At 44.7% G+C, this 12,971-nt stretch overlaps 1 protein-coding gene across 1 annotated transcript; it reads right to left on the bottom strand.

The window, feature by feature from the left end:
- Window positions 1-7,872: 7,872 nt before the first annotated feature.
- On the bottom strand, window positions 7,873-12,309 carry LOC143826527 (vomeronasal type-2 receptor 26-like). The gene is made up of 5 exons (XM_077315360.1): window positions 12,019-12,309; window positions 10,551-11,417; window positions 9,581-9,808; window positions 9,124-9,250; window positions 7,873-8,783 (listed from the first exon to the last, which is right to left on the bottom strand). The coding sequence occupies exons 1-5, from the start codon at window positions 12,307-12,309 to the stop codon at window positions 7,873-7,875; spliced, it is 2,424 nt and encodes an 807-aa protein (XP_077171475.1).
- Window positions 12,310-12,971: the final 662 nt, after the last annotated feature.

Raw genomic sequence — 12,971 nt, 5'->3', positions numbered from 1 at the left:
TCTGAGGTTTGTGCTCATCCCTCCAAGATGGTTGGATCCAGCCCAGAACCATTTCCATCAATGTCATAAAAAGAGAGGACAAATCCTGATTGTGTTATGATATCTTGCCATATGATATGATGAGTGGATAAAGAGGCAGAGGTGGCCCCAGAGCTCTCTGTTTGTGCTTTTATTCTGAGGCATATGCAAATGCAGGGCCGGCTTCCTCCTTAAAGCATTCGGACACTCGCCCTGACCCAGCAGCACCCAGAGGGACAACCTTTGTGCACTCACCCATTTTCCAGTCGATATTTATCAAAACAGTAGAAAAAATGATTTTTTGGCTCCATGTCCTCTTTTTCACTGTATTCCAAGGTAAATTGTTTTCCTTTAAATACTGACTTGGGAAATATGGGGCACTCATGGGCAACGGGTCTCTTTCAAGTGTCCGTTCTTTCCAGGTGTTCAATCGGAGATCCAGCTGGTGGAATCCGGAGGGGATGTTAAAAGGCCTGGAGACTCCGTCCTTCTCTCCTGTCGAACCTCCGGGTTCACCTTTGGGAGCTACTACTTTGCCTGGGTGAGACAGGCTCCTGGAAAGGGTTTGGAATGGGTGGCCTACATAGGCACATCCTCCTCTCCCATTTATTACTCGGATTCGGTGAGGGGACGCTTCACCGTCTCCAGGGCTGATTCCAGCAGCCTGCTGAAGCTGCAGATGAACAACCTGAAACCCGAAGACACGGCCGTGTATTACTGTGCGAGAGACACAGAGAGAGGAAATGAATTGGCAGCCAAACAAAAACCATCTGTAGATCAGGAGAGGGTCCTCCAAGCATTTTAATCTTCAGACTAGGGAATGGAATAAATTGGAGGGGTGTAACAACACTTGATGGATCACATTCCTCCTCCCAAGGCGTTTCATTTCAATGGGCTGAAAATGGTGTGCCTGTTTAGGACGGCCCAGTTGCAGTAACGCATGAAGGACATTTTCCTGGGAGTAAACCATACTGAATATACTCGATCTTTGCTTTTGTTGTCATTCACCTCATTCCATTGGCTTTGAAACTGAGCTCAGGCGACCATCCCTGAGCTGCTCTCTTTGCATCTTATTTTTGCCTCAATCTTAAAATTAATCTGCCTTCTTTTCGCACACTTAAAACCCAAAATGGTGTGGCTTCATATATGTTAAGGGAGGACGTTGTCAACCCTGACCTGGATAGCCCAGGCAAGCCTGAGCTCAACAGATCTCAGAAGCTTAGCCGGATGGACCCTGGGTAGTATTTGGATGGGCGGACTCAAAGGAGAATGGGGGTCATGATATGGAGGCAGGAAGTGACAAAATCATGTCTGAAAGTTCCTTGTCTTGCTGCCAAGCAAGCCTGGAATCTCCTAGGATCTCCTGGCTACACGACACACACCATCTGATAAATAAATAATAATAAATGTATGATGTCCTCCCAGGATGCATGGATAAAGAGGTACAAGGGACCCCGGGGCTGTCTATTTGTGCTTTTATTCTGAGGCATATGCAAATGCAGGGCCTGCTTCCTCCTTAAAGCATTCGCACGCCCTCCCCATCTCAGCAGCACCCAGAGGGACAGCCTTTGTGCGCTCACCCACTCTCCAGGCGATATTTATCAAAACAACAGAGCAGAGGGGAAAATGATACTTTGGTTCAATTTGTTCTTTCTTACTGTATTCCAAGGTAAATCGTCTTCTTTTAAATACCAAGACTTGTGAGATACGGGGTGTTCGTGAGCAACTGGCCTTTAAAGTGTCTGTTTTTTTTTCCAGGTGTTCAATCTGAAGTCCAGCTGGTAGAGTCTGGAGGGGATGTTAAAAGGCCTGGAGGCTCCATCCTTCTCTCCTGCCGAGCGTCTGGGTATAACTTTGGAGGTTACAGAATGAACTGGGTGAGACAGGCTCCAGGAAAGGGTTTGGAATGGGTGGCCTATATAAGTACATACTCCTCTCCCATTTATTACTCGGATTCGGTGAGGGGACGCTTCACCGTCTCCAGGGACGATTCCAGCAGCCTGCTGAAGCTGCAGATGAACAACCTGAAACCCGAAGACACGGCCGTGTATTACTGTGCAAGAGACACAGTGAGAAGGATGATAGCAGAACTCAAACAGAAACCCTTAGTGGCTGCATGAAGTTTGGGGAGAAGGCGACAGAAGGGGGCACCAAACAGCCACAAGCTAACCAACAGAAGAGCAGAAGGCAGCGGGAAAAAACCCAACTGATAGTTGACAGCTGTTAATTCTTGGCCCAATTCCAGCCTGCCCTGGGTTGCTCCAGAATTGTTTCATAAAAGTCCTATCGAAGGACCCTTTCCTCCAATTGGGCCTGAGTAAACCGCAGAGTAAACCTGATTAGACCTGCTGTGCCAGGGACACAAATAAGTTGAACCAATAGAGGTCCCAAACGGTCCTTCAAAAAACAACATCAAGAGAATCCTTAATAATAACCAGGATCCCCTAAGTAAAGGCAATGATTGATAAGGATTTCTTAGCAGCCCAAAATACTGAGTGGGATTTCATGGGCCTTGAAGCACGTTTGCAGTGTCTATGCACTCTGATGCCCTAATTGTCCGGTTCCATGAGTCCAGTGGGCTAAGTTCTCAACATTTCCAGGAGCTTCATGCATAAGAAATTATTAGCATTGTGTCCGCAACCCACAGGCTGAATGTGGCAAGTCACAGAACTCTCATCTTGAAGATTAAGCTTCAAGGGAGAGGAGCTGTAAAAATGGCCTGATATTGTGTGGCTTTAATAGGAGAACAGGCACACATTGTGACCCCTCAAAAAACTTCTTGAGCATAAATACCTGCTACCCTCATTCATTTTGTCCTTTCTTGCTGTGCCACATAGATTGAAGCTCAGCTTGGTATCTCCCAACCTCCTGATCTGGCAGAAGGGACCTAGGAGTTCGCAAAATCACTTCCTGCTGGCCAGCTCATCCCCCTCCAAGCAGATGGCTGTCATGTAGATCCTTGACATGAAACAGGCATGAACTTCATGCACCGTCCCCTCCATCCAACGATTTCTTTTTTCTGACCTTCTGTTGACAGGTCATACGCATACAACGTTTCCTTCTGGTATCCCACCACCTGTCACAGGTCAGAGACAGGCTGCCCACTTTCACACTTGATGGGAATGTTGTAAAATTTAATGTAGCGTGCATAAGTGTTTTGTGGGACCTTCCATCTGATGGCCAAAGAAGAATGGCACAGCAAGGGAAACAGGAATACAAAAGCTACAAACGTGGGTGAACTTTCATCTCCAAAAATATACACCATGAAGCCTGGATGAGCTGGGGCTTCCCTGATGGGTCCTGAGAGGCGCTATTGATTTCAGGACCCAACCATCAGGATAGCCATAGAAGAAGTGTCCCACCCCAATGATGAACCTGTCAGGACAAAATGACAACATGGACCAGAAAGAGGAACATGCGGAGAAGTTTGTCCCTGATGCTTGGAACCAATAAGACAAGCCACACATCGCAGGGCAATGGAGCTCCTCCCCTTCTTGGAGTCAGTAGGAGATCCTCTACTAATACTATGAGGGGGGGAGATTGCATGTTATAGCCCAATAACATCAGATCCTGGAAGCCAACCAGCATCAATGTATGGATGGGAGACCACCAAGACAGTAGCTGTAGAGGAAGGCAATAGTGAACCCCCTCAGATTCTCAGTGGCTTTAAAAGCCTCTTGCTGGGATGTGACTTGAAGGGCCTAAAATATTATTAGTTCCGATTATGCAAAGCTAAGAGCCCTTCCGCCTTTTATTTAAACCCTTCAGCCCCCATTGCCTCTCACTCTCCCGCTGCAGCACAAATGGCTCATCGGAGAAATATCATTGCTCCCGTGATGCCATCCTTACTGCCCATACTCCTTGCCCTGGCTGCCTTCTCATGTATGTCAAGAGGCATTTTCATTCCCTTTGCCACTTCATTTGGATTTTATATGATAATCATGGTGGGATTTTTTAAATTTTTTTTTGCCAACTTCTGCTTTTCTCCTCCAACCAGGTGTCTCCTCACAGGTGGTTCTGACCCAGTCAGAAGCTGCGCAGAAAAAACCTGGAGAATCTCATCGGCTCACCTGTGCCACCTCCGGGTTCACACTTAGCAGCACCTGGACAGCCTGGGTCCGAAAGAAGCCGGGGAAAGGGCTGGAATGGCTCGTTAACTACTACGATTCTCGCTCTGGCAACCAATTTTATTCCCCCGCCATCCAAGGGCGATTCACAGCCTCAAAGTCCGGCTCCAATTTCTACCTGCAAATGAGCAGCCTGCAAGTGGAGGACACGGCTGTATATTACTGTGCAAGAGACACAGTGATGGACATCCTGGCCGAGCTCAGACAAAAACCCTTAGTTGGCTGCATGAAGTTTGGAGAGAAGGCAACAGAAGGGGGCAGCAGACCGCCACAAGCTCACCAACTAAAGAGCAGTAGGCAGGACCCTCCCTCCCCCCCACCCCAGGAAAGAAATTCTATTGATCATCAATGGTCAATTTTCTCTGGCCCCCTTCCAGCCTGCCCTGAGTTGCCCCAGAGTCCTCCTCTTCCAGGGCAGAGAGCATTCTCTTCTCTCTCCCGGCTTTCTTGCACATGTGGCTGGTCAATATTGCTGCCAATCAAAATATTCTGTTCTTATGAGCACTGAGAAAGGCAGGTGTGCCTCAGGTGTAGAAGACTCTGCAGAAAGTAGGAAGGAAGGTAGGTAGGTGAGTGGGTGGAAGGATGGAGAGAGATAGATGATAGGGAGAGAGAGGGAGGGAGGGAGGGAGATAGGGAGGGAGCCTGACAGACAGACAGATATTGTGTGTTTGTGTATGTGTGTTCCTTATTCATTATGCATCCTTCTCTGTTGCGTCCCAGATAGGAAGAGAAGATTGGGTCACATCTCAGAAGCGAAACAGCACCAAGGCATGGATGGGAGAGCCTTCTGCCGGAACGTGACTTGAAGGCCCTTAAATAGTATCCATCCCATCGCTTCCCACGGCAGTCCCATCATGCAAAGCTAAGAGCCCTTCCGTCGATTATTTAAACGCTCCGGCCCCCATCGGCCCACACCCTCCTGCTGTAGCACCCAGAGTTCATTTCAGGAATATCCTTCCTTCCGTGATGCCATCCTTACTGCCCATATTTCTTGCCCTGGCTGCCTCCTCATGCATGTTAAAAGGTAATTTCATTATATAATTTATATATGTTATATAATGTTATATAATATATAATGTTCAATGTAAACCGCCCAGAGCCGCAAAGAATGGGCGGTATAGACATCCAAATAAATAAATAAAATGAATAAATTCCTTTTGCCACTTGGCATAAATTGTATATGACAATCAAAGTTTGATTTTTTTTTTGCCAACGTCTGCTTCTCTCCCCCAACCAGGTGCCTTCGCCCAGGTGGTTCTGACCCAGTCGGGGTCTGTACTGAAAAAACCTGGAGAATCTCATCAACTGACCTGTGCCACCTCTGGGTTTGATCTTAGCAGCTACTATATGGATTGGGTCCGGCAGAAGCCGGGAAAAGGACTGGAATGGCTGGTTCACTACTACAGTTCTAGCAACCAATATTATTCCCCCGCCATCCAAGGGCGATTCACAGCCTCAAAGTCCGGCTCCAATTTCTACCTGCAAATGAGCAATTTGAAAGTGGAGGACACGGCTGTTTATTACTGTGCAAGAGACACAGTGATGGGCATCCTGGCCGAGCTCAGACAAAAACCCTTCGTTGACTGCATGAAATTTGGAGAGAAGGCAACAGAAGAGGGCAGCAGACTGCCACAAGCTCACCAACAAAAGAGCAGGAAGCAGGACATTTTTAAAGTGGGTGCTTTTGAGGGATAAGTCAGGGGGATGAAGCACGATTGATCGATCAAGGGGTGGGGGAACTGAACTCTACGTGCTCGGAGGCGCCACACCAATTCTTCCTGGTTCCACCAATTGTATCAGTCCGGAATAAATCACTTCTGGCCTTCCTCGTGGCTGCTGACTCCGTTGGTAATAGAAAGCCAGCCAGCCGCTTTAGGTGTTGCTCCCTATCTTTCACACAACAAGGCAAATGCAGCTTTCTTAAAGGCAGAGGGCAGAAAAGAAAAAAATATCTGTGGACATGTCAAAGAAGGTCAATGAAACTGTGTTGCACTAGCAAAAAGGCAAATTTTATGTTAGGGATAATTAGGAAAGAGATGGGGAAAAAAGTTAAAACTTGATATTGTAATATTATTGTATAGATTCATGGTGTGGTCTCCTTTGAAACACTGAGTACAGTTCTGGTTATCTTATCTCCCCCCCCCCCAAAAAAACAACCCAACAAAAGCAAGACATCACAGAGCTGGAAAATATATAGAGGAGGGTGACCAAGATGGCTGGAGGGCTTGGAGCATGAGATTATTTTTATTAATAATATTATTATTATTTAAATTTCTATAGCGCCTTGCCCAAACTGACTCAGAGCAGTGTTTGTAACAATTAGCAATTAGCAGGCCATTAAAACCAACAGAATAAAACATTACTAATGATTTTAGAAACCTATTAGCAAATTAGTAGCATCTAGATCAATAGCTGGGGAAGGCCCTGGCAAACCACTCCGTATTGAGTCTGCCATGAAAACACTAGAGGGCATCAACCCAAGGGTCAGACATGACCCGGTGCTTGCACAGGGGATACCTTTACCTCCTAGATCAAGAGCAGTATCAATATGTTGTCTTATTACCCAGAAGGTAACCACAACCAGTGACTCTTTCCCAGACTGGATGTGTCTATGGGAGTGTTTGTGTCAGGGAGGGCCTGAAGATGTTATGAGATCATTGGCCCAACTAAAAGTTTCTTGGACTACTATGAGGAGGGGGGATTGCATGGTACAGCCCAATCTCATCAGATCTGAGAAGACAAGCAGCATCAATGCATGCATGAGAGACCGCCAAGAAAGGCCCTGCAGAGGAAGGGAATGGCAAACCATCTCTGATTCTCATTTGCCTTAGAAGCCTCATGCTGGGATGTGACTTGATGGGATTTAAATATGATCTCTTCCCACTGAGGTCCCATTATGCAAAGCTAAGAGCCCTTCCACCTCTTATTTAAACCCTCCAGCACCCATTTCCTTGCAACCTCCTGCTGCAGCACACAAAGTTCATTTCAGGAATATTCTTCCTTCTGCAATGCCATCCCTTCTTCCCATACTCCTTGTCTTGGCTGCCTCCTCATGTATGTTAAGAGGCATTTTCATTCCCTTTGCCACCTGTTTAGGCTTTTGTATGATAATCATAGCTAGATTCCCCCCCCCCCTAATTTCTGCTTTTCTCCCCAAACCAGGTGCTTCCTCACAAGTGGTTCTAACCCAGTCGGAATCGGTGCTGAAAAGACCTGGAGAATCTCATCGAGTGACCTGTGCCACCTCTGGGTTTGATCTTAGCAGCAGCTGGATGAACTGGGTCCGGCAGAAGCCCGGAAAAGGACTGGAATGGCTAGTTTATTATTATAAATCTGCTTCTGGCTACGAATTTTATTCCCCTGCAATCCAAGGACGATTCACAGCCTCAAAGTCCGGCTCCAATTTCTACCTGCAAATGAGCAGCCTGCAAGTAGAGGACACGGCTGTATATTATTGTGCAAGAGACACAGCGAGGGGGATCCTAGCCGAGCTCAGACAAAAACCCTTTCCTGTCTTAACTCTGGAGAGCAGACAATAGAACATTGCACCAGGCAGTCATGAGCTCACCCACCAAAGAGTGGAAATCTCCCCCCAGGGAAAGAATCATTCTGACAGTCTACACAGTACAGATGCTTTTTGAATGAGAACACCGAAAAGAATGAAGGAATCAGACCTCGAGCTAATTCCTAAACACTGCAGGATTTGGGGGGGGGGGCAGAATAATTAGGTTTGATAATTTATTCTTCGTGTCAACAGTTCTCTTTGATTAAGCTCAGGCCTTAACAGAATCACGTAGCATTTAGGAGAGAAGATACAGCCTAGTAAGCCAGCACTGGAAGCCAAGATAGTGAAGATCTCCACGGCCACCATGTATTTCCCTTTGGTGCTCAGGTAGGTTGGAAGAAAACATAACCAAACACTGCAGAAGATCAGCATGCTGAAGGTGATGAACTTGGCTTCATTAAAAGTGTCCGGCAGTTTCCTGGCTAGGAAAGCCACCATCAAGCTGCTGAGGGACAGAAGTCCCAAGTAGCCCAAAACACTATAAAACATGATGGCAGATCCTTCATTACATTCTGCTACAATCTGTGTATTCAGGGACTTCATGTCTAAATCTGGGTACGGGGGACAAGTTACAAGCCACAACGTACATAAACCTGCTTGAATAAGGGAACAAAGAAGGATGACAGAATTGGTCAGCCTTTTCCCCACCCATCTCCTTGCTCTGGACCCTGGTTTGGTGGCCATGAATGCCACAACCACAGTGATGGTTTTGGCCAAGACACAAGAGACAGCCACTGAGAAGATGATGCCGAAAGCAGATTGTCGGAGGAAGCAGGTCAACTTGGTAGGTTGTCCAAGAAACAGCAAAGAAGAAATGAAACAGAGTAAGAGCGTGACAAGGAGAGCATAGGTGATGTCCCGGTTGTTAGCTTTGACTATGGGAGTGTCTCTTTGTTTGATGAAAATTCCCAGGACTATCATAGTGATTAGGGAAAAAGAAAGTGCAGATGAAGCTAAACCGATCCCTAGGGGTTCTTCATAAGACAGAAAGGTGATTACTTTGAGAATGCATTGATCTTTGTTCTTGCTTGCATATTGACCTTCTGGGCATTCGACACAGTCTTCCATATCTAAACAACAATAAATAAAGAAGGTTGTTTCAGTGCTACCACATATTCACTTTACGTACTGGTTACATTCTTCACTATTGTCGATCAAAGCATGAATCACACCCACAAACCTACATGCCTCCTTTCTCAACACTTATGATCTTTACCAGCAAGGTTGAACTGGCTGCTCTGAAAAGAACTAAGTCACCCAGATGTTTTAACACAGTGAGGAAAATCCCCTAAACTTTTGGCAGCATGAACAATGCACTGGTTTGTGTACACTTTCATAAACCAGCATTTGGTAAGCAGTGGTCAGAATTTACTTTGCATGCTGGAAAATGGAGGGTGATATATTTCCTACCCGTGCCATTTGCAATCTTCCCATTTGGGCACGAGACACAATCGTAGCAGCAAAATGTTTCCCCTTCTTTCTTTTTCTTCTGATGTCCAGGATAACAGTGGTCATTGCATACAGAGAGGGGAATCACCTATTCAAAAACACAATGGGATATTTTTTTGATGTGGAAGAAATCAGGAATCTTAATGTTCATTTGATGAAGTGTACAGTAGACATAAGTATTTAGTTTATTAAACCCAAAACAATACCAAAAAATACCCTTATCAATATTTTTCTGGCCTTGAAAATCCTATGGGGTCTCTATTAGTCAGGTGCTACTTCAGAGCACTTTCACTATGCAAAATGTAGGAATTCTTAACATCCTTAATAGTGTCCAAATATCCCAAAAGGGAAATTTCTCAACCAGGAAACACCCACCCCAGCAACAGAAGAGCCCTTGAGAACATCCCAGAAAGGAGACCTGGTTAAAACTTTGCTGCCACTCAATCATATCTTCATAGATGATCAACTCTTTTCCTTCCGAAGCATCAGGAGCCACCTGCCCAACTTTCAGCCTATGGAAGGACTGGTTCGGATATGTGACCAGGTTCATGACATCAAATTCACCGCCAATTTCTTTATTGTCATTAAAGGACACTGTTTCGCCTGCAGAGTTGTTGAATGTGATTTCTTGGAGAATGGGGTGCAGCTATAGGAAAAATGCACAAAGAAATCAAGTTGGAGAATAATGCTGAAATTTGCTAGCAACTTTATTCTCGGATAGAATTCTTGGCTACTTGATAGCTTCTCGATGTAGATATGTTGCTGTGATAGGGGAAAAACTTATCATGAACATTTTTAACACTACAAGGACAAAAACGTATAGATCAAGGAGCTGGGGATGTAAACAATTTATTATCTTTTGAACTCCCAAGATTAGACCAGATCCTGATGAGGATCAGGTTTCTAAAAACATAAAAGTATAGATTTCAGGTATCATAGAATCATAGAGTTGGAAGGGGCCATGCAGGCCATCTAGTCCAACCCCCTGCTCAATGCATGATCAGCCCAAAGCATCCTAAAGCATCCTAAAGTATCAAACAGCATCCTAAAGTATCAAACAGCATCCTAAAGTATCAAACAACTTTATGTGATTTAGGAAGGGGGATTTTGCTCAGAGTTTGGGTTCAGGCAGCCTTTTTCATCTCGCCAGGCTTTGAGAAACCCCAGAAGTGGTGCAATCATGCAGGATATAATTGGAAAGCATAGCTGTGTAAATGCCCACCTAGGGTCCCTCCCCTTCCTTCAAATCCACCATTGTCCATTTTGGGAGGGGGTGGGTGGGTCAACATAACCATATATTGCCAGATCACTAGATACATTTTTTTTACAAATTTAACTTTAAATGGAATGTCCATGACAATATACATATTTCATTTGGGAGTTATTACCTGCCATGGCTGGAATTCTTGAAAGGTCTCTCTTTTGTCACCACCCATCATTAGTCTATGTATGGGGTGAGACAGGTACACGGCATGAAGAGCATGGGCTACAGCATAGACCGCATTATAGATGCTGTAGCTGTAGCCAGTCATGTCCATTTCAAAGAAAGGCCCAGGAAGACTCTCCAGTTTCTCCTCCCTGGTGCATGTTCCCTCAATTTTAGATCTTTCCTGGGAATTTGGAAGTGAGCATCCAAATGCTTGTTCCCAGAATTCCTTGACAAATCCATCTCCTTGCGTCCAATAAGGCTTTATGTTTTTAAGAAATTTCTGAAATCCGAGAACCTTTTGTGAGTGAATTGAGAAGAAAATGGCGCCCTGGAAGCATTCAAGTCTCAAGTGCCTCTGAAGGCCAGTTAATGCAAAATCAATCTGGGCTGTCATAATCCACACTCTTCTAGAAGAACCATATTGTTTGACTCCATAACGACCCAGAAGTATAAATGTTACCAGCGCTACAAAAGTCCTAGGTCCTCCATAGAAGATTGAAGTCGTGGCCTTGCTGTCTTCAAAAGACCAAACAGAATGTTCAATGAAAATGGAAACATAAAGGAAATCATTCCAATGGGCTCTGTTTAGAATCCTTTCCATGAAGGCCAAACAGATTCCATGTTGGGAAAGCAAAGGTTCCATTGCCTGCAGGAAATGTTCGCCACTGTCGTCGCTTACAACAAACAGCCCGACCCAAGTCCATCGAAAATGCTGAAGTAAATGAACAAGTCCTATGTATTGATGGGCTTCATTGGGAACCATGTGGTAAAAGGAAGAGGTCTTCGCTTTGTCTCCATCCACCAGAGAAAGTGACCCATAGGTGAGCTAAAGGAAACAGAAAGTTACATTAAAAATTAAATGAGTTCCGGTGGGTCTGGAAGGCAGAGCTATGCCATCAGGCTTATGGGTGGGGCCCAAAATGAGATCAACCAAAGATCATGTTCTCACCACTGTGGAAAGAAAGAAGAGCAACTCCTATCTTCAAAAAACCCTTTCTGGAATTTTTATTGTGGACATTGGTTGAATCAATAATGTTTTAATGCTTTATGGTGGTATGATTTTAGAGTGTTGTTAAAGATCCTGAGTGTCACGGAAGGGTCCGCAAAAAATAAAGTTTTAGTAGTGGTAGTAGTAGTGGTAATAGTATTTAAAAATTAGCGGTGTCTGGGCCTGTCTATAGGTTAATATTTTCAAGTGAAGTTAATATGGTGCGACTGGTGATAAGACATGTCATAGGAAAGGAGTCTGCTAAAATGACCTTAGCTGCCCTCTCCTCCCCCACCCCATTGCCGCTTTCCATTTGGCTATGTTGGCTTCAGATATCATTTCTGTCTCTCAGATAAACCTCTCCTTCCTTTGAGTCATTTCCAGCAAGAAACGTACTTTGTTATTGGAAACCTCCCCATCTTTGATGCCGATGGCCTACCTGTGGAATCTTGTAGAGACCTAGGAGGTCTGCCATATGGAAGGAGAGATCAGAACCGAGACCCCCAATGACAGCCATTAGCTTTTTTTGGTTGTCACATTCATAATTGGGGAAGTATTTATGCGACTTAAAGAGCAGATCCAGAGTAGTTCGGTAGGTCAGCTTATCATCGTAGTAGCTGTCATAGATGTGGAATCCAAGAGTGGCGTTGGGCAAGATCTTGGGGTTCATGTTGATCTCATTAACAGCAAACGCCAAGGCCAGAGGGTGCTGGTAGAACTTTGTTATCATACTATTAAAAAGAGTGAGTTAATCATAGACATTTTCTGCCCCAATTCAAGATGACCTTTTTTCTCTGATGCTGAAAAAGAACCTTCTGTTTCCACAGACACACACACCAATATTTATTAGGCTGTGGGTAATCAGAATGTTAGGATAGACAAGGCTAAATTAAGCAGACTAAATTGGTTTCCAGTTTTTTCACGGCAAACTATCTCACCAAATTCGAGATCCAAAATTCCTTCCACAATGCATTTGTTTTCGAAAAACAATTCCTTTCAATTGCATGCCCCTTTGATGATCAGCTCTCCAAGACACAATTTTTCAATACTTTGAAATAAAATTGTAGATGGAGCGGCTTTTCAAAATCTAAAACCAAGGCTATGTGATAATACTTATTTAAAATAAATATTAGGAATTTAGGTGGGTTTTCTTAGTTTATTCATTCTCTGCCCATCTAACCACACATATATGTGATGCCATTAAATCCAGACAACTGTACAACCCTACTTGTTCCCTGCCCCCCCCCTCAATGAATGAATAAATAAATAAAAATTAAGAGTGGATATGATGGGAGAAGAAAATTCACACAGAGAACTCAAATAAGATTCTGAAAGTTATAGACTAGGAGGAGTGCTAGACTAGGCCATGTCTTTCTAGGTGTTCCAGGTGAC

This window comes from Paroedura picta, chromosome 16 (genome assembly GCF_049243985.1).
Source record: "Paroedura picta isolate Pp20150507F chromosome 16, Ppicta_v3.0, whole genome shotgun sequence".
Classification (NCBI taxonomy): Eukaryota; Metazoa; Chordata; class Lepidosauria; order Squamata; family Gekkonidae; genus Paroedura; species Paroedura picta.
This window is presented reverse-complemented; position numbering and strand designations above follow the sequence as displayed.

Coding starts and splice junctions, on each gene's coding strand:
- LOC143826527 (XM_077315360.1), bottom strand. CDS start 12,309: ATGATAACAAAGTTCTACCAGCACCCTCTGGCCTTGGCGTTTGCTGTT. Junction 11,418..12,018: donor GTCTCTACAAGATTCCACAG/GTAGGCCATCGG, acceptor TGTTTCCTTTAG/CTCACCTATGGGTCACTTTC. Junction 9,809..10,550: donor AAGAATTCCAGCCATGGCAG/GTAATAACTCCC, acceptor TTTTTCCTATAG/CTGCACCCCATTCTCCAAGA.